An 18,531-nucleotide genomic window follows, 5' to 3' on the forward strand; every position below is an offset into this window, starting at 1 on the left:
GCTCCACCTCTGGTTCGCCTTCCTCACCACCACCACCACCACCACAAGTCAAGTCTTGGGACGTCACCCTTCTCCGCCAAACTTGACCTGATCTCTCGATTTCTACGTTTTCCTCCGAATATTTTGTTCTACATCGCTATCGCCTTTACGTCGCAACGTTCAACCCTGTGAACACTTTTACTTGACTCACCGACTCGACAAATTGATCGTCCTATTCTCCGCACAACAAGAACCCATTCTTCCGTTATCGCATATTATCTTCGCCACGTTGTCACCTTTGTTTGTCGATACCAATAAACAAAAACAAAACCAAACTACATATTACCCAAATAAAAGCTGTCGTTCTTCTAACAAGGCTCAATTCTTCAAACGGTTCTTTGTTTGCGACTTTAAGTTCGTTTCAGGGACCTTTCAACCGTCATTTTTGTAATACCGACCTCTCGGATGCGCTCATAGCGTTGCATTTCTTTACAATGGTTGTTCGATACGAAGCAGAGCATCTGCTGTACTTGCGGGAGTCGCCATTATGTACCAAACCTTCGAGCCTCCCTCCAGCCGAAGATTGGATGGGGTGAGTAGAAATGATTTCTCGCTGGATTCTGTCTTCTGACCAACCTTAGACCCCCACCTGAACCGAATCGCACGCAGAACAAGGTCACCAACGATCGACCTCGATCCAACGACAATCCTCTTCTTGAACAAGCTAATCGCCGTCCTGGCGTTGAAAGACATGTTTCAAGGAACAGTGCCAGTCTGTCTCCCTGTGTCTGACCTTGAGAATCTCCATATACTGACCAGCTCAACCGTTTAGACCCCGAGGACCTTGTCTTTGCGCCTCCTCGAACAGCTTTTGCTTCTGCGAGAGGCAAATCAGCCCTTGAGCCTGACAAAATTACCAAAGAGTCTGAGGCTCCTGGCCGTTTCGGCAACTTCAGAAGTCGCAACGGAGATCTGGACGTCGATCGATTCCGCGATGGCCGCAACAATAACGGTCTCCGCCGTCGTGATGGCGAGAGCGAAACAGAGGGCTGGAGCACGGTGAAGCCTCGCAAGAGCTTTGGACATGAAGGTGCCGAGCGTTTCCACGGACGCATGGGAGGTAACTTCAGAGACGAGAAGCGTCAGTCCAAAGATCGTGATGACCGCGACGTTGTTCGTGATCGCCCTGCACGGGCTTTCGACGGCTTTATCAGAGATGCAGAGGACAGCGAGGGGCGGCCACGAAACGGAATCAACAGAAACAAAGTCGAGCCCTGGTACAAGAACGAGTCCAATGTCGCTACCACGCCTGCTGCTGAAGCGACGACTACAACTCCCGATAAGCGCGAACGTATTGATCGCGCTAAGAGCTGGAGAGATCGCGAAGTTCTTGCCGATACTACTGATGATCGCAACAACAACAGCAACAATAACCGCACTAATGATAGACGCTGGGGGCGGGATCGTGACCAGCGAGTCGAGCGTGAGCCCGAATGGCTAGACGAACCCCTTGAGGAACTTCCTGAAGCCCATACTCAACAGGATTTCCAGAAGTGGATGGAAGAGATGAAGAAGCAAAAGGCTGGAAACTCTAGTAAGCTTGCAAACGCCGAAGCGGCAGAGACAATGATTGAAATGGAAAAACCGCCTGTTCAATCTGCCCCCGCTGTTCCATCTGCACCGGACAAGTTCTTCGAAGCTTTTGGAACCACTGCTGGTCTTGAAACTCCACGTGCCGAAGAGAACAAGAACCCTGTCGCCAAACCCAAGGCGACTGGCAAGTCATCGAGGTTTACGTCCTTTTTCGCGCAGCCCCAGGAAGAAGCTCGAGGACGAACAGAGCCACCAACTCCTATGGCGGGACCTCCTATCCACAGTGGTATGCCCCTGCCTATGCCTTTCCCCAGCGGCCCTGCTCCTTCTGGTGGACCAGACGATGAGCGACAAGCTTTCCAGCAGTTACTTGCGAAGCTGCAGAAGCAGACCATGAGTGCTACACCCCCAGGCCCTTCGCCCTTCTCAGTCCCCCAGGGAACGCCGCCAAATGTCGGCAGACCTAACATAATTACTTCACCCGATTCGCCTTTCCAGCAGTATGGACCTGATCGACGTATGGAAGGTCCTCTTGGCCGACCCCCGCCACATCATGTCCAAGAAATTCTTGCTCCTCGACCCCAGCAACAAGCTGCTCGTCCTGAACAGCTTCTGCAGGACCTAGTAGGCCAACGCCAGCGTGCCCCTAGCCAAGGCTCTGGCCGTCCCGATGCTGCTCGTAACAATAGCAACACTGAGTTCTTGATGAACCTCATGAGAGCACCCCAAGAGGGCCCACGAAACGACTTGTTGATGCGCATGGCTCCGCAGCAACAAAAGCCAGGACAAATGCCTCAAGAGCCTGATTTCTCTAGGGACGACCGTGGCCCCCAACGTCAAATGCGACCCCAACCACCACCTGGTTTTCCTATGGAGGAACGATTCCACAACCCTTCCGACGCGGATGCTCGACCGAATCAGCCTACGCAAATTTTGCAGCGTCCACCACCTCCTCCTGGTCTGGACCACCAGATGCCACCTAGCTGGATGCCCGGTGGTCAGATGCCTCCTCCTCAGCAGCGAGGACCTATGATTCCTCCCCCAGGGCTTCCTGGCGGTCCTGTAGGCCCTGGCGGCCCAGGACCTAATCGTAACATGCCCATGCCTCACATGTTCCCTCCCAACTTCCCACCCGGCGTGATGCCTCCCCCCGAGGCTCTAGGTGGCCCCCCACCTCGTAACATGCCTCCTCCTCCCCCTGGCTTCTTTGGTGGCCCACCTCACGGATTCATCCCTCCTGGTCTCGGAGGCTTCAATGGACCCCCTGGACCGGATTTCCCTGGTAGTCCTTTTGAAGGACGCGGCATGCCTCCTGCTGGCAACCCTGGCCGTGGCGCGGCCTTTGGCAGACCTTAATCATGCTCTGCGCACACACCGTACTCAACACATCGAATTAAACACCTTGCACTATACATCTGTACTCCTCATGTACGAAATCCATCAACTTCCTGCAGGAATCTTTGAAAATAAAGGCCTTTGATACAGGGCTTTTCTACTACTGTACGAATATCTACCGAAACCCAACACACCGCATCTTGGAAACAGGGTACGCCCTGTAGCTAGTAACTTGTTTTTACTTGTGATTTTTTGGGAAGCACGGCGATGGGGCGGGAATCAAAGGGATATAGGCATCAAGGTAAAGTCGGTGAACATTAGGTAGTGAATTCATGGATTGGTTGATGGCGATCCTTCTTTGTTTTGTTTCCCGTTTTGAGTTTGCTTAGTTTCATTATTATCAGTGACGAACTCGATGCTTTAGATGAAGTAATGAGAATGGTTTGAGTCAACATGACCCAAGGGAGAACAAAGAATACAAAAAGTGTATATACTACATGAAGGTATTATGTACACGAGCATCCTCAGGACGAGGTCCCTCAGGCAAGCAGGTTTCATAATATAGCAACTGATACGCAAAAGACTGAACAAAACAAGGCCGAGCTCGGTCAAGGGATTGCAAAACCAAAAAGAGCATGGTGTGCTTTGATTCCATGTTGGCCGAATACTGACTACGCCGAAGGGCCATCGGCCAAATGGCTTCCACTCGAGGCACTTCTTTCTGCTTTACGAAGACGTTCTCTATATATCTCTGACGAGCTGTCTGTATCGGTAGTTTGGGACCGCCGAACCCCCTTTTTTGATGGCGGAGAAGACGAGGAGAGCCCCCCGTTCCAAGAACCCTACTTCTTCATACCGAGAAAGTTTCTCCTCTTCTTCTCCTTGTGGAGCTTGCCGGGTTCCTCGTGGTTTGACTGGTTTGATGGAACACTTTGATGCGGGTTTGGTCGTGGCGCCGCGCTGCCACCATGGTTGTTTATCGACATGTTGGACATGGCAGCCGTTGGAGGTGCCATACCAGGGGAAGGCCTTTGAGGAAGACCACCGGGTCGATTCATGGGCCCAGGATTCATTGCTTGTTGAGGTGGTTGTTGTGATGGTGCCGGGCGGGGAGGAGGCGGACGTTCGAAAAGGTGACGAGGTGCGTGTCGTTTGGGTCGCTCCAAAGGCAGGTCAAGCTGACGCTTATCGCGACCAAGATCACCAATTTGACGCATGAATAGCTGGGGAGTTAGCATATGGGAGGTTACCAAGACAATATCTCGGCTACGGGCCTCGCCAACTTCGTAACACGCCCGACTTTCGCTATAGGTAGCGCCCCCAGCCATGAAAACAATCAATCGCTGTCGGTTCTCTGGAGGACGGCGACCAGACGATGCCCAGTTCGGTCGACCGGCACGAAGAGAGGCGCTCTGTGCTAGGTGAAGCTCCTCATTGGGGTCCAGCGGTGGCTTTACATAGGGGAAGTGAGTTTGCTCGAGGACGCCCCTTGCCAGGTGGTCTACCATGTGTTTCAAAGCAGGCTCGAAACGTGTTAATCCGTATTCCTCATTGAGTTGTGTTGTCTTTGGGTCGATCGGGAAGATAGGTGGGGGAAGCTGGCGCACATCTTTGAGGCCATGTGTCATGCGTCCACCGAGCTGCTCAAGGTTTGCGACAACCTCAGCATCTGACTGAGGGAGACCTGCGTGAGCGAGTAATCTCTTAATATCTTCGGCGATGACGCCGTCTCGGTATAGTATAAAGAGAACGATGAGTCGTAGTCTATCGGGAAGCGATACAGCCTCGTCATCCAATAAAGGAACAACCATTTCAAGTATGTTCTTTGGCCTCTTAAAGTCCTCGTCAAGCCCAGACGCGAGAGTCTGCTCGATTGAAGAGATATCCATAAGCTTGTGCTTCTGGAAAATGTTCATGCATTCTTGCGCCATGGTCAAATGCAGTGAATAAGCCTCCTTCATCTCTTGAAACTGCGGCAAGCCAGCCAACATGTCCCTAATCGTGTTCAAATTGGTAGTATCGGCATTCTCGTTGGTGAAGTGTGGGTTTTGTTGGAGGAACTTTTGGAAATCGCCCATAAGTTTATCAATTGTGTCCTTCATGTGTCTGTGTCGATTGTCCACCCAGATCTTGTCTTTGTCTGTCAATTCCATATCCTTCTCTTGCTCCTCGGGGGTTCCTTCGTTGATAACCGTGCGATATGTGACCTTGTCGCCGTCCTTGATGGGGAGGAGGTCGTGCGCCATGGCTTGGTAGGAAAACTCATGGACGAGGGGTGCCATCAGATCCATCGATCGGTCCGTAATGACAAGTGTGGCCTGCGGTCGTTGTGAAGGTGGGGGGAAGTTGGTATCCCATTGCGCATACGCATCAAGTTCTTCTTGGACGAATCGGGCCAGATGCGAACATAAAACAGATGCATCGTGGAGCGCCCCTTGTGGCTTGTAGTATCGGACTTTGGGATATTCTCCAAGAGTAATACAAAGACCGGCAATCTGGCTAATTATCAGCACAAATGATTCGGACGGGGCGCGCGATAATGCCCTACCTTTTGCGCCAAACCCTTCATATGGGTAGGAACAATAGCATTGCATGCTGGGTGGTAGAGCATTGGAAAGCTCCAGGGGTCGCGAAGGGTAACAAGATGCGATTCTCGAGGCAGGAAATCGACGAACATGGTCTGGAAACCGGCGCGGAGCTGGCGAGCTCCAGGGAAATCGTCTATCTTGCGTCGTAGTGAGGGATCCAGGAGGCCGGTCCAGACCAGGTAGAAGCTACGGTAGCGTCGCATCTCGAAGTCGGCGAGAAGGCATTCGACAGCGAAGGACTCAGGCGATAGAATGTAGATTGCGTCCATTTCAGGGTTCTGTTCGCGACGGTTCTCGATTCGCTCGATAGCTGGGTAGGAGAAAGCTGGTCAGTACGGGAGATAGCTTGTAGGGGGTGTTTGGGAGACCAACTGGCGATATTGTTGTTGAGGATGTCATCCTCCTTGACGACATTGTCAATGATCTTTTTGGAGTTCTCGTCGACAATCAAGCATTTCCACTATTGCGTCAAGGACGCCCGTTAGTAGCTGGGTCGTAAAAGGTTGGTAGGAGATAGCTTACATCGCCTTGAGTGATCTTTTTGATCTGGCCCAGGATGGCTGGAGGAGGCGTATTAGTACATGTATACTCCTTTCAGGGTTTCTAGCTTATGTAGTTCATACCATCATGCTGCTCTTGGATGATGGACAGCCCCATGTTGTCTGTTATCGGCGGGCTGCCCTGTCACGTCACAACGTTGAGTATGAAGGAGCGAAATAGCGAACGCCAAAGGTAAAGAGCGACAGCGAGGTCGAGCGAGCGAAGGCGGTAGAGACACGATGTGGGGAGCCAGCCCAAGGGTGCTGTAGATTGAAGCGATAGAATGACGCGCAAGGGTATCAAGAGTCAAAGGAAGAATGTTGTAAAGTAATAAGTGTAGGTTTTACTGCTATACTAGGTCGGAAGTAGAGTAATAAGTGGTTGCTCTACAGTAAGTACTAAGGTATCGAGAATCAAGGTTGGGCCCTCAGCTCAGGAGTTGGCGGGCTGGCGGGGTCGCATGAAGAGGGTGGGTCTTATAGTCCTGTCAAGCCATCCATTAGTAGGTACCTACTAACCTAAGGTAGTCTACTAGCGCCTGTCCTATGGAACGCTGTGCCAGGAGCCTGGATCCCCTGTAACTGCCACGGGGCCCCTGGAGGCGGGCAGATATTCAGCATGCTTTAGCAACTCTAATTGGAGCGGTGTAGTCACTGAACGACTATGCCTGCAGGGGCATGTACAGTACCTTAGTGAACATGAGCCTCAACTTGGATGAGGTCATGATTGATGCTTAACTGTCACTTTAAATAGACCAGCGGATGGTTTTTCTTCTTCTTCTTCTTCTTCTTCTTCTTCTTCTTCTTCTTCTTCTTCTTCTTCAGAATATCTTGTTCCCGATATTTGTTTCTGTATATGTTTTATATCAATCTATTAATGTTATGCTTTGCTTGATCTGAAACACTTGGTTCAAGCTCCGACTCAGTGATACACTGATAACTGTCATGTATGCATTTTATAACTTGCATCAAACTCTCAAATTAAATTCTGAATCATGTGAGGTGATGTGCCGCATTCTGTGTGTATCTAATATCTCGTCCTCCTGTAAGTCCTGGATGTAGTATGAGTCCTACATAGACACCCATTAAATGCTGACGACCTAGGGGATGATATTCACAATAGGTGCCTGGCAAAGTGTATGTTGTCCTGGTTCGACTTGTCCTGGCTCGTTTTCTTTCGGTTGTCATGATTTAATAATTCTCCATCACTACCATCTCCTCTGAGATAGCTTTCGACGTCAACTCTCCCAAAAACCTCGCGCTGGAGTCGTTCATGTCGTTGTCGTTCATTGGCCCTATGTCTCTTCAAGTCCTTTTTGTTGGTTGGGTAAGGCATATACTCTTTCTTTTTCTCTTTGGCTTTTGGTGTAACTGCACCGATTCCGAGCCTGTCGTTCTTTTCTTTTACTTTAATGGGGTGCCGAATGCCCTCGCGTTCTCTGCCCAGGCCTTCGTGTGCATCCATATCCCAGCCTTGAGATGTGAGTGTCCGTACACCCATGCGCGAGCGATCAAGTGATGAGGGGGGTAGTGTGTGCTGCAGTGATACTTGATGAGCGAGAGCTGCCTCATGAGGCTGTGTTGTGGATGAAACATCCAGTCCGCAATCCGGACATATTTGTGCAGCCTCTCTGACCTCTTCTTTTGATGTTTTAGCGTCTTTGTTCTCAGCATCAGTTTTAAGAACAACGGTTGCATACAAATCACCGATAAAAGTTGCTGTGGACGTTGTCGCGGTCGAGAGACCAGCATCAGGATCGCGAGCTCGCACGAACTCAACCTGCTTGCGTTTGATTCCTGCGCCAAAAGGACGTTTTCTATGCAAAGGGACGTCAAATTCCTCGTCAAACTCGTCTTCCTGGTTTCGCTGCATGGTGTATGTGAGATGAACTGATGATGTGCTGTGTGAATGGTAGTTGAAGAAGGCAAGTTTCTTTCGACAGAGGCTGCCTAACCTGTAACTTTTTCGCACCTTAGGTTTAGGTTCCCTGAGGCGAGGCTTATTATAAGTGACACGGCAAAACCACATAGAGGTTAACTTTCCTGCCTAATTTGCTTTTAATTACTTATTAAACTTGGGCCTTATTTAATAACAGTTTTATCCTCTATCATAAGGGTACATAGTCTGTTGTCAATTTGTACAGAACACAGGTCTCTCTATACAAGTACCTACGTAAAAGTAGCATACAGTTGGCCTATCTGCAGAAGCACTCGAAATGTCTTACCAATATTGATCTTCATAATTCAAAGCAATTACAATTATTACTTGCAGAGACCTCGCCCAATAACAGTGTTTCTCATTTTAAAAAGGGTTGCATATTGTTAGTATTGATGTGGTGGGCTCTTTCGTATTGACAAACGTTCCATGCATTCTTTGTAAGGCAAGCCACACAATCTCATAAGCCATCAGCTTTGCATCACTCGCGGGATCCAGCAAATTATATCTATTTCCAGTGAAGGTGACAACGGATAGTCTCTGCAGTGAGTGCATGTTGCGGCGAGGAGAACCTTGCAATGTGGGCTCTATGAATTGTAAGCATCCATCTTATTCTCGGGCTAGGTTGCTGTTCGGAAGGTGGAAACAACGGGAAGGTTACATCTTATTTAGATGAGCCTTTGCACAATGTTATAAATACACTGGTCTGTCCGCTTCTACACTAGGTACTTGTATCAATCCAAGACCAAACAGTCTCCTATACACACTTGCCAAGTTACCTATTTATCATCTCAAAATCGACAACATGGCAGAGACGATGCCTAAATGTGAGGCAGATGGCCATCACAAAATCATTATAAACAAAGAAGCCCCCAATGTTCGTCTCATGTAATACCCCAGATGATCACAGAGACTCACAGTATATAGGTTTCTTTCTACACTCCAGTTCAAGATCCACCAGCAGGAACACCATATGATGTTCAGCCTGAAGGAAGTCTATTTTCCCCTCTTAAACTGAGGAACCTGACTCTTCACAACCGGATTTTCGTCTCCCCAATGTGTCAATATTCGGCAAAGGATGGTGTCATGACCCCCTGGCACAAGCAGCACTTGGGTAGTTTCGCAGCACGAGGTCCGGGCCTCATCGTCACAGAAGTCAATGCAGTTTCACCAGAGGGACGAATCAGTCCGGAGGATGCAGGTATCTATGATGACGGACAGCTTGGGCCTCTCCAGGATATTGTAGACTTTGTTCATAGCCAGGGCGTCAGAATCGCGATTCAGATGGGCCATGCCGGGAGAAAGGCGAGCACAGTCGTACCGTGGCTGGACCGCAAGAACACTGCTTTCAAAGAGGTAACATTTGTGAAACTTGTGAAAATGATCACGACTGACCGCAACACTCACTGATAGGCCAATGGATGGCCTGATGAGGTAGTCGCACCAAGTGCAATCCCTTACAGCCCTGAGTCTGTCGTCCCCAAGGAGATGACCAAGGATGATATCTCCAAGTTCAAGCAAGACTGGATCGCCGCCGTGAAGCGTGCCATCAATGTCGGCTTTGATGTGAGTAAATCAACCCGAAAGCATTGACTGAATAGAGGATGACTGTCCTAGGCCATCGAAATCCATGCTGCTCATGGCTACCTCATCAACTCATTCCTCTCCCCAGCCTCTAATCAGCGGACAGATGAGTATGGGGGCTCCTTCGAAAATCGCATCCGTCTTCTTATTGAGATTGTCCGACTGACTCGTGAGACTGTCCCTCAAGAGTACCCCGTTTTCGCCCGCATTCCCGGGACTGACTACCTTGACTTCGATCCATCTCTGCCTCAGTGGCATATCGAAGAAGCAGCACTCCTTGCAAAGGTCCTTGCAGATAACGGAGTAGACCTGCTTGATGTCACTGGTGGTGGCTTGGATAGCCGTCAGAAGATCAATTCAGGTCCTGGGTATCAGATTCCGTGGGCTGCTGCTGTCAGAAAAGCTGTCAAGGGCACCAAGACGGTTGTCACTTCTGTAGGAATGATTAATTCTGGCAAGCAGGCTCAGAGCTACCTTGACGATGGCTCTGTGGATGCGGTCTTTGTTGGACGCGGCTTTCTCAAGGATCCCAACCTGGTGTGGCACTGGGCCGATGAACTGAACATTGACATTCACGTTGCTGCTCAATGTAAGTTGCCAATACTCGGTTTTCCAACGCCAATACTGATAATGCTTAGATGGATGGGGATTCGGGATCACCCGTACCCATAGGCCGAGAAAGCACTAAAAGGAATTAGGCCCTCAACTTACTCTTGAGATGTTTGGAGGGCAGGCCGTGACACGGGAATTGCACAAATTCAACACGGTTGGGATAAAGAAGAGCTGGTCACCGGTGTCTTGAACTCACACAAAGAATGCCAAAAAACAGAATGCTGCATCCTTATAAACCTAGTAAACCAATGCAAGTCTCATGTTCTATCCTAATGCATCGTAATTCATGACGTATCCAGAGATCACCTATTCAGGCGGCGTTGGCGCTCGTCCGGCGTGTTGCCCGTTTCTTCTGCCGAGTCCTGGCTTTCTGCAACATCTCATCATCCATACTCTGCCGCCATGAACAATCGGAAACAAATTCGCATGTTCCACACTTGAACGCCTCTTCTATGTCGACGCCTTTGGCCTCACGCTTGCCCTTCCACCACTCCATGTAGTTGGCGAGATATGCCTCTAATGCTTTTCGTGAAACAGGAAAGTCATGAAGGTCGATTTCGCGACCGTCGCTGCGGTGAACATATTGGACCCGAAGCATATGACCCATAGAGTGCTCGCCGTGAGGGAAAGTAAGGTCTATTTCTTGCTGAACAAGACGAACTAGTTCTCGTAATGTTCGGTACTGCAACAGATCGGGCCCAGCTGAAGAAGAACTTTGAAAGCTGGAAGAAGGGTATTCCTGAGTGAAATCGGTTTCAGTTTCTGACGCATCCACAAAGATCTCGTCGTGCAGGCTGCCGATTTGTGCGATAAATGTGTCTGAGAAGGCATCGTCTGGGTTGAGCCCGTATCGTCGGAAGACTTTGGAGAAATCCAACTTGCCAGCAGCCATATCGGACAGAAATCGATGGTATAAAAGCAGTTGGATCTTTGCAGGTCGTATTTGGGCGGGCGAAACTGGAGAAGAAGACCCACGCGTCTTAACATCAGCAAGATAGATTTTGGGTTCCGAATGGTTCGCATCCCCGTTTTTCGGTGGAAAGTAGTCGGCCAAAGAGGATTTCTGTTTGCCTTTCTGTGACTCTTGGCTAGAGAGTTCTGCCTCAAATTCTGGATTTGGATTCTCATAGCTCACGCTGTCGATGACTCCGTTTACGAGGTTCTCGTCAACGATTCCCCATACTTCCAGTTCACGAGTAAGTCCCGTATCACGCAAGGTTCTCAGCCCTTGTACTAGATTCCATAGCTTGAGTCCAAATGCGTCCTCTTTAGTCATAATGTCAATCTTGACAGTAGTATGGACTTCGTCCTCGAGCTTTTTATGGATTTTGGAGCCTTGTTTCATGGCCGCTGTTCTCGTCCTTCGGCCTCCAGGTAATCGAGTGAGAGTATACCAGTATTGCAACTCACACCAAGCGCCAGAAGTGAGATCAGTCACAGTCAGTGGTTTCTTTGGATAAGATCTAAACCGCTGTAGAGGCGAACGGCCATCGTCATATGAGGCACCTTCATTGGTCCCAAAGCCACGGCCTGCTGTGACGGTTGACTCTGATCTAGGTGATTGAGGTGACATGGAATTCAAGTTGCTCAAGGCCTTGCTCACTAATCTCTTTAGTCAGTTAGTGTGATGAAGCCTAACGAGAAACCATCACGTACAATCTGGGTAGAGTACGTCCTCGATGGAGGAGGATGCGGCAGGTGGCGTTGGCAGGCCAGAAGATGCTTCACGTTGATTAAACGCTTGCCCTCTGCAAAGGTGGCTCGCTGTTTGACGAGGAGCCAATGTATGACTTGATGCATTCCCAGCCGTGAAGAAGCCATCTTGTTCAAGTAGATGATCGGTTCTTTCTATGGCTGCCAATCTCGCATTATTCTGAGGGGCGATATTGTTGTTATTTTCAGAGGCCAACTGTAATAGCAATTCCTCCTCGTCGACAGAGAAATCGTAGCCAAATTCGTTATCGCTATCTAACGTCATCGCAGCAACGCTCGTCAAGGCGATGAATCATTGCTTTTCCAGAGAAAGAAAGCGGCGGGGAAATGGCCCTAGCTAATTTAGCAGGGGCTTCAATGACGAGGGAGAGATTTTGGCGTCTCGGATTTGGGACGACACGCGATGGAGAACACGGGATCACGTGGGTCACTCAGCAATTCATTCACTGCCTACTAAGTTACCTATTTTTAGACAACTAGGTAAGTAGTATTGTGGATAAGAAGGAAGGAGTAACTAGACCGGGACAGTGAATAAATGTGTGTAATAATTGAATTAGAACTGATTAAGGAACATTGCTATTGAATGTTGATCATCAAGGACTCGGTATCTGAAACCCTGCGATCCTTAATAGAGTCTTGTTGTCTCTCCTGCAAGCAACAATGCCCGAATCCGGCCTTGAAAGTCAATAGCAGAAATAAATACATATTCTACTGCTTCATCCCCGAAAAAATTGATTCTCGACCTGTTGCTGACTCTAACATCAAAGTCCTCCACCAGCTGAACTCGCTTGAAACCCGCTAAATAACAAGACTCTTGCACTGCCCTATTCTGAGTGGCTTGAGCGCTGCCTGTGACCCCTGGCCTGGGCCTGACCCGACCTGACCTGTAGGACTGTGCTATCAACTCTAGGCTTCCAAATTATCAAAATAGGACAAGGCAGCAGCCACGTACAAAGCTTTTGCTCTTTCCCAAAAAGTCAACCAAGTCACATTTAACCATTCGTTCTTTCCAAAACTCCAAATCACTCCTTCCGCCCCGCTCCGCTCCCGACATGTCCACTGTCCTCCGAAGCCGTTGCCCCACTGCCGGGCCCGAAGCCGGTAAAGGCACCGGCGAGTCAACAACAATAATAACAACTCCCAAGCTGGAACTTATGTCACTACCAACCGAGATACACCTCGCTATTTCTGAATTTCTCATCTATCCTGATGCCCTTTCCTTGAAACATACCAACGCCCACTTCTATAGCCTTGTCGACACAGGCATCAATCTCAAGGTTGAATGGCTGGTTGAACGAAGAAGTCTCCATTTGGAATGCCCCAATGACAGACGCTGTGATCTCGGAAGCGATCTCCGTTTCTGTCGTGGAAGTGTGCCGTATGTTACTGGTTCCCTTCTCTTGTTGACAGATACATCTGACAAGAATTCCAGTCTATTGATGCGCCGAAGACGAGAACATGTCGAATGTGAATCTCGACCAGGCCTCGGATGTCTTGTATACGGTACAAAGAGATGTTCCCATCGCTCTCTGTTGAGCAGAAGTCTCCCCCGATGGTTACAAATCAAATTGACTATCGAAGTCTGGTGGATTGTGCTTGCACTGATACCCATCGTATTTTGTTGGATATGGCTGGCAGAGTTACCATGGGGATCTATACTAGGCTTCTGATTCGGAAAGCTGTCTATCTATTTGTTTCCACGAAAACAATTTCATATAATCTTGGCTGAATTAAGCCACTCTTAATATTAATCTTGTACGATATGAGGGCTATTTGTTGGTATTTCAAAACGGTCAAGATGATTTGTCTATTGTTCACGTTGGCGCACGGTAGCTTGGATGAACAAAGGACTATTCAATTCTAATGCTCAACTATGCTTCTTTGTAAGACATAGCAACTGAGAATTCTAAAATAGTTGCCCAAATAGTGAACAAGGTTGAGCAACTGAGAGGAGGAGTCGTGTATTCTCCCTGCAGCCCCATCGCTGCTTTAAGCACCTTGTTCGACGATAGTTAATATAACGACTCCGTGAAGAGCGTGGGTAGAAGTGTACTAGTTATTGCGGGCGTCAAAAGATGATTTTTTTTATGTTTACTGAAAGACAAAGCCGTGGTAGCGACGGGAATGCAGCATTCTGCTATACCAAACAAGAACAATAGAGAGGAAATAGACAGCGGAAAGGCTCCTGGTAGGATCTAAATGAGAGTTCACAGAAGTTGCGCTGCTTGAGTTTGTTGAGAGGCCCAAGAACTCTCACTTATATCTTTGACCAGCGCAGGAGCACTGCGGCCAGAATAACAGGCAAAACGCTCACCAACTCTCCAAGGCCTGCATATTCCGGTGGAATTCTGGCGTTGACAAATGCGCCAGCAGCGAGGAGCACAGCAAACGTGTTGTACACAAAACTCCACCAAAAGTTGAACTTGATACGATTGACAGACTTTCGGCTCGCATCTATCATGGTGATAATGCCACCGAGAGCAGGTCGCATGAGGACTACGTCTGCAGCAGATTGAGCAACATCTGTACCTTCGTTCATGTGTACGCCGATAGTGGCTTGAGCAAGAGCAACAGCGTCATTTGTACCATCACCACAGAAAACAACAACTGGCTTCTTGTGGTCAGCTCCGTTACCAAGAAGGGCCTGCATGTAGTCCTTCTTGCCAGCAGGTGAAGTACGGGAGCGGACATTGTTTCTCGGGATGTTCAGTTTCGTGGCTAGATTCTGGACAGCTTCATCATCGTCGCCAGAGACCACGTGGACTGAAAGGCCACGCAGGTGTAGCGTCTTTACAGTATCAAGAGCATCGTGTCTGAGTTCGTCCTGGAGGCCATACACAGCGCGCAAGTCGTCATTTACTGTGAAACAAAAGACAGTATAACCTTGAGCGAGCAACGGGCAGACGAGAGGATCTTCTGAAAGACCCAACCAACGGGAGTTTCCAGCCTTGAGCCTCTGACCTTGTACGGTTGCTTCGAGACCTTTACCTGTCAGGCTCTTTGTTTCACCTGCAGTAGAAGGCTGGATTCCTATATCCCTAAGATGCCTCGCCACAGCTACCGAAACTGGATGTCGGCTGTTCTCGATAAGACCCAAAAGGAGTGGAAGGGAAGGTTTGTCGATGAACTCCTTTGAAACAACAGACAGTTTCCCCTGAGTCAAAGTACCAGTCTTATCAAAAACGACATGAGATGTCTTGTGAGCAACTTCGATAGCGTCAGCCGACTTGAAGATGATGCCTTTCTCAGCAGCCACTCCGCTCATGATCACAATAACCATGGGAACTGCCAATCCAATCGCGCAAGGGCATGACACAATGAGAACAGCTATGGCATAGGTGATTGCTTCGGTTGTAGCCTTGGAGCCGCCATATCCCCGGATTGTCAGGCCAATACTAACCCAAATCACGAACGTGATGATGGTCAAGGCAACTACTACAGGGACAAAATAGGAAGCCACTCGGTCTGCCAGGTCCTGCAGCTTCGGCTTTGACAGCTTGGCCTCATCAACCATGGCGGCAATCGTATTGATGGTATTATCACCAGGCAAGCGACTCAGTCGCACAATCATAACACCTGAACCGTTGATGGACCCTGCAATAACACCAGATCCGGGGTACTTCTCCAGGGGTCGGGACTCGCCCGTAAGCATGGATTCGTCAACTTCGGATGAGCCGGTCATGACGGTCCCATCAGTAGGAATTTTTGTATCGGGAAGAACCTTGAAGACGTCGCCATATTGAAGAAGTCTAATGTCAATCTCGCGCTCGATGCCGCTCTTCTCATCGACGATGATGGCAGTTGATGCCTGGAGTGACCGAATAGAGATTGACTCGACTGCCTTCTGACGAGCGAGTGCCGCAACCCATCGGCCAACCATGATTAAAGTCACCAGCAAAGTGGAGGTTTCGAAAAATTGTCCAGTCGAGAGAGGCCCTCCAGCAACGAGGTATCCAAAGGAGACAACTGAGAAGACGTAGGCTGCACTGGTGCTCAGGACAATCAATAAATCCATCTCGACGACTCGAGAGAAAACCAGTGCTTTGATAGCCTTGGGATAGAAAGGTCCGGCAATGAAAAATTGGACGAATGTAGCCAACGCAAGTGAAGCCGAAGAGTAGGCTATCTCATTCTCGGGGATTGGCGCCCATGCCATGACAAGTACAGGAATCGTAAGAACTGCAGACAGCAGAGTCATATAACCAACATGGCGAACATGCCTATTTCCAGCCTCGACAGATGAGTCCGCAACTGGAGGGGCAAGCTTAACGCGAGGCACCCATGATCCTTCAGCAAGGTCTCGTGCACCAATAATTTTAGGATCAAAGGAAACCCGAACATTGTTCTTGTCAAGAACAATCATATCAACAACGCCGTCAGGCCATGCCTGTCTCACGAACTGCGATGTGTCGCCATCCACAGCGAGATCCAAACTGGAACCTTGAGTTTGGATTCTCTCGCATTTGAACTCTGTGGTTCGTTCGAGGTGTTTGATAACCTCGTCAACTGATCCGAGGCGTAAGTCAATGTTGAATTCTGCCCGTGAGAGAACGAGACTTGTTTTCAGCTCCTTGACAGCAGGAACTGTAGCTAGTGTTCGATTGAGTTTGGTCTCGCAGCCAGTGCAGGTCATACCCGAGATACTGAGAACCACACGTTCTTTTCCTGTCGTCTGATTCTCTAGATCGGTAGGCTTTTTGATAGCAAATACTTTGTTGTCTGGGTGCTCTTTGAGGGCATTAGAGGTACAGCAGTCATCATCGGAGATTTGACAAGCCTGAGGTTTCTCGCAGCAGGACCCAGCACAGTTGTCGCCTGGGAGCTCAGTCGAAAGCCTTTCTTTTGGCTTGCAACAAGTACCACCACAAGTAGACGTAGGTTGTTTCCCAACAATTTCTCCTGTCTTGGTCGCATGGCAAGACTTTGACCATCCATTTACTGCAGAGTTATTAACCTCTGTGACCGGGCAGTTTTTGGCAACAGGGTTCTCTTTACACCCAGCTGTGTAATAGAAGTCAGAGCAACTAGTATCCGTAGTCACGAAATTCTTGGCAACCTTGCTATCATCTCGGTCAACGGGTTGCTGTTGGGGCAGAGGCTTCTGGGAGCAGCAGGTGTCGAGACATCCGCCCATACCAGCAAGGTCGTCAGGAAGCTTTTGGTTCGGTTTCTCAAGGACAATTTGTTGATCATTGACATTGTCTTTTGCACAACACCCCTTCCCGCATTTATCTTTAGTAATAGCGTCCTTGTCTGGCTTGGCCACTGAACAACATGCTTTAACGCAGCTCTTCTTAACCGATGGTTGACTGGCAGATTTTACAGTCTCAGTGGAGCGATTTCGCAGACGGAATCGGTTCTCTACAGCCTTTTCTTTGGCGACAGAGCCTGTACTGCGGCCAGAGTCGATTGAAGTGCGTAGGAGAGAACGAGGAGACAACTTCTTAGCCGGGCTACCCCAGGTCTCGCAGCAAGATTCCTGGCCCATAGCAATAAGAGTGCGACAAAGACACCCTAGAGCTTGAAGAGTTGCACCGTAGCGGTCAAGAGCAGAAATGCTGTGCTTGCTGCATGGCTTGCCGTCGGTTGCGCCAGCGCAGTTATGGGTAGAGTTGCCGCAACCCGTTCCAGCTGATGCGGTATTAGCAAACACGTCTTCTGCATCATATGGCAAGGTTAGTCGCTTACCCTCTTTGGTATCAAAGCTCATCCTGCAGTCGCGCATAGCAAGACGGTCAATACAAGCTGCACTGCAGCAGGGACTGATCTTGCCACGGCAGCAGTCGGGGGCATCATCGTCATTGTTGTTTTTGCCATCTTCGCAAATACCGGAAGCGTAGCAGCTGCCCGATTGCTGGTTGATTGCTGGTTCTCCATCCTTTCGTCCAGCCACAGCCGCCTTGTCTTGAGCACTGCAACTTTCAGTATCACCCTGAGATGATACTTTAGTAGCGGGTGGCTCTGTGACCGGAGGGCCACAGCAGCCCGATTTGCATCCCATTTTTTCACTCAATGTTTCGATTGTTTATTTTTGTTGTTGTTTTTGTCAAGTTGTTTGTGTGAAGAGGGAAAGTTGCATTTCTCTGACGGATATCGTCTCAACCTCCTGGACTAGCTTATCGGCTGCTACCTTGTTGCTACAGCTAGCTTGCACGTGAATGGCTTCGCGACGGGACGGGACGGCATTGCAGGGTATCATTCAGATTTCCTGTTGTGATTCTAAACAGAGAACAAGTATTGTTTTTTTTTTATGTCTCTTCTAATCGACTAATGCTTGTGAAAAGTTGAATGTGAATGTAAAACCAGGTAAAAGAACCTCATGGCCGTCAACACCAACCACGGCAAACCACAGTGAACAAATATTCCATGAATGAATTCTAATTGAATTGAAGGTCTCTTTATCCAGCCTATATCAGATAATGATTGCAGGGTGACTGACTAGATGCATGCGTATTCTTAAGTACGTGAGCTGCGACAACCCGCGGACGAAGGTGTATATGCTATCATCCAAATACCTAGAGTAACACACAGTAAATACGGTGAAGGAAATCATAACTTAATTAAACTATGGACATGTATAAGTCAACTTGAGTTCAGATGTAAAGTTACTTCTATCAACTCTGCCATCGACCATCACCTGCTTGCTCTCTAG

General features: G+C 48.9%; 7 protein-coding genes across 7 annotated transcripts; 3 read left to right on the top strand and 4 right to left on the bottom strand.

The window, feature by feature from the left end:
* Nucleotides 1–473: 473 nt before the first annotated feature.
* FPOAC1_011960 (uncharacterized protein) lies at nt 474–2,928 on the top strand (the record flags this gene model as incomplete). The annotated part of the gene is made up of 3 exons (XM_044856327.1): nt 474–571; nt 621–751; nt 812–2,928. The coding sequence occupies 3 exons, from the start codon at nt 474–476 to the stop codon at nt 2,926–2,928; spliced, it is 2,346 nt and encodes a 781-aa protein (XP_044703640.1).
* Nucleotides 2,929–3,749: 821 nt separating this feature from the next.
* Nucleotides 3,750–6,152, bottom strand: FPOAC1_011961 (uncharacterized protein; the record flags this gene model as incomplete). Its single annotated transcript, XM_044856328.1, has 5 exons — nt 3,750–5,402; nt 5,456–5,805; nt 5,868–5,955; nt 6,018–6,055; nt 6,119–6,152. The coding sequence occupies 5 exons, from the start codon at nt 6,150–6,152 to the stop codon at nt 3,750–3,752; spliced, it is 2,163 nt and encodes a 720-aa protein (XP_044703641.1).
* A 996-nt stretch (nt 6,153–7,148) lies between these two features.
* On the bottom strand, nt 7,149–7,907 carry FPOAC1_011962 (uncharacterized protein; the record flags this gene model as incomplete). Its single annotated transcript, XM_044856329.1, has 1 exon — nt 7,149–7,907. One exon carries the CDS (start codon nt 7,905–7,907, stop codon nt 7,149–7,151), a length of 759 nt encoding a protein of 252 aa, XP_044703642.1.
* Nucleotides 7,908–8,775: 868 nt separating this feature from the next.
* Nucleotides 8,776–10,242, top strand: FPOAC1_011963 (uncharacterized protein; the record flags this gene model as incomplete). Its single annotated transcript, XM_044856330.1, has 5 exons — nt 8,776–8,847; nt 8,898–9,326; nt 9,384–9,536; nt 9,588–10,143; nt 10,193–10,242. 5 exons carry the CDS (start codon nt 8,776–8,778, stop codon nt 10,240–10,242), a joined length of 1,260 nt encoding a protein of 419 aa, XP_044703643.1.
* A 234-nt stretch (nt 10,243–10,476) lies between these two features.
* On the bottom strand, nt 10,477–12,144 carry FPOAC1_011964 (uncharacterized protein; the record flags this gene model as incomplete). The annotated part of the gene is made up of 2 exons (XM_044856331.1): nt 10,477–11,768; nt 11,823–12,144. The coding sequence occupies 2 exons, from the start codon at nt 12,142–12,144 to the stop codon at nt 10,477–10,479; spliced, it is 1,614 nt and encodes a 537-aa protein (XP_044703644.1).
* Nucleotides 12,145–12,931: 787 nt separating this feature from the next.
* Nucleotides 12,932–13,549, top strand: FPOAC1_011965 (uncharacterized protein; the record flags this gene model as incomplete). The annotated part of the gene is made up of 2 exons (XM_044856332.1): nt 12,932–13,257; nt 13,312–13,549. The coding sequence occupies 2 exons, from the start codon at nt 12,932–12,934 to the stop codon at nt 13,547–13,549; spliced, it is 564 nt and encodes a 187-aa protein (XP_044703645.1).
* A 587-nt stretch (nt 13,550–14,136) lies between these two features.
* Nucleotides 14,137–17,880, bottom strand: FPOAC1_011966 (uncharacterized protein; the record flags this gene model as incomplete). Its single annotated transcript, XM_044856333.1, has 1 exon — nt 14,137–17,880. One exon carries the CDS (start codon nt 17,878–17,880, stop codon nt 14,137–14,139), a length of 3,744 nt encoding a protein of 1,247 aa, XP_044703646.1.
* Between the last annotated feature and the right edge of the window lie 651 nt (nt 17,881–18,531).

The sequence above is a fragment of the Fusarium poae genome, chromosome 4, assembly GCF_019609905.1.
Source record: "Fusarium poae strain DAOMC 252244 chromosome 4, whole genome shotgun sequence".
Lineage (NCBI taxonomy): Eukaryota > Fungi > Ascomycota > Sordariomycetes > Hypocreales > Nectriaceae > Fusarium > Fusarium poae.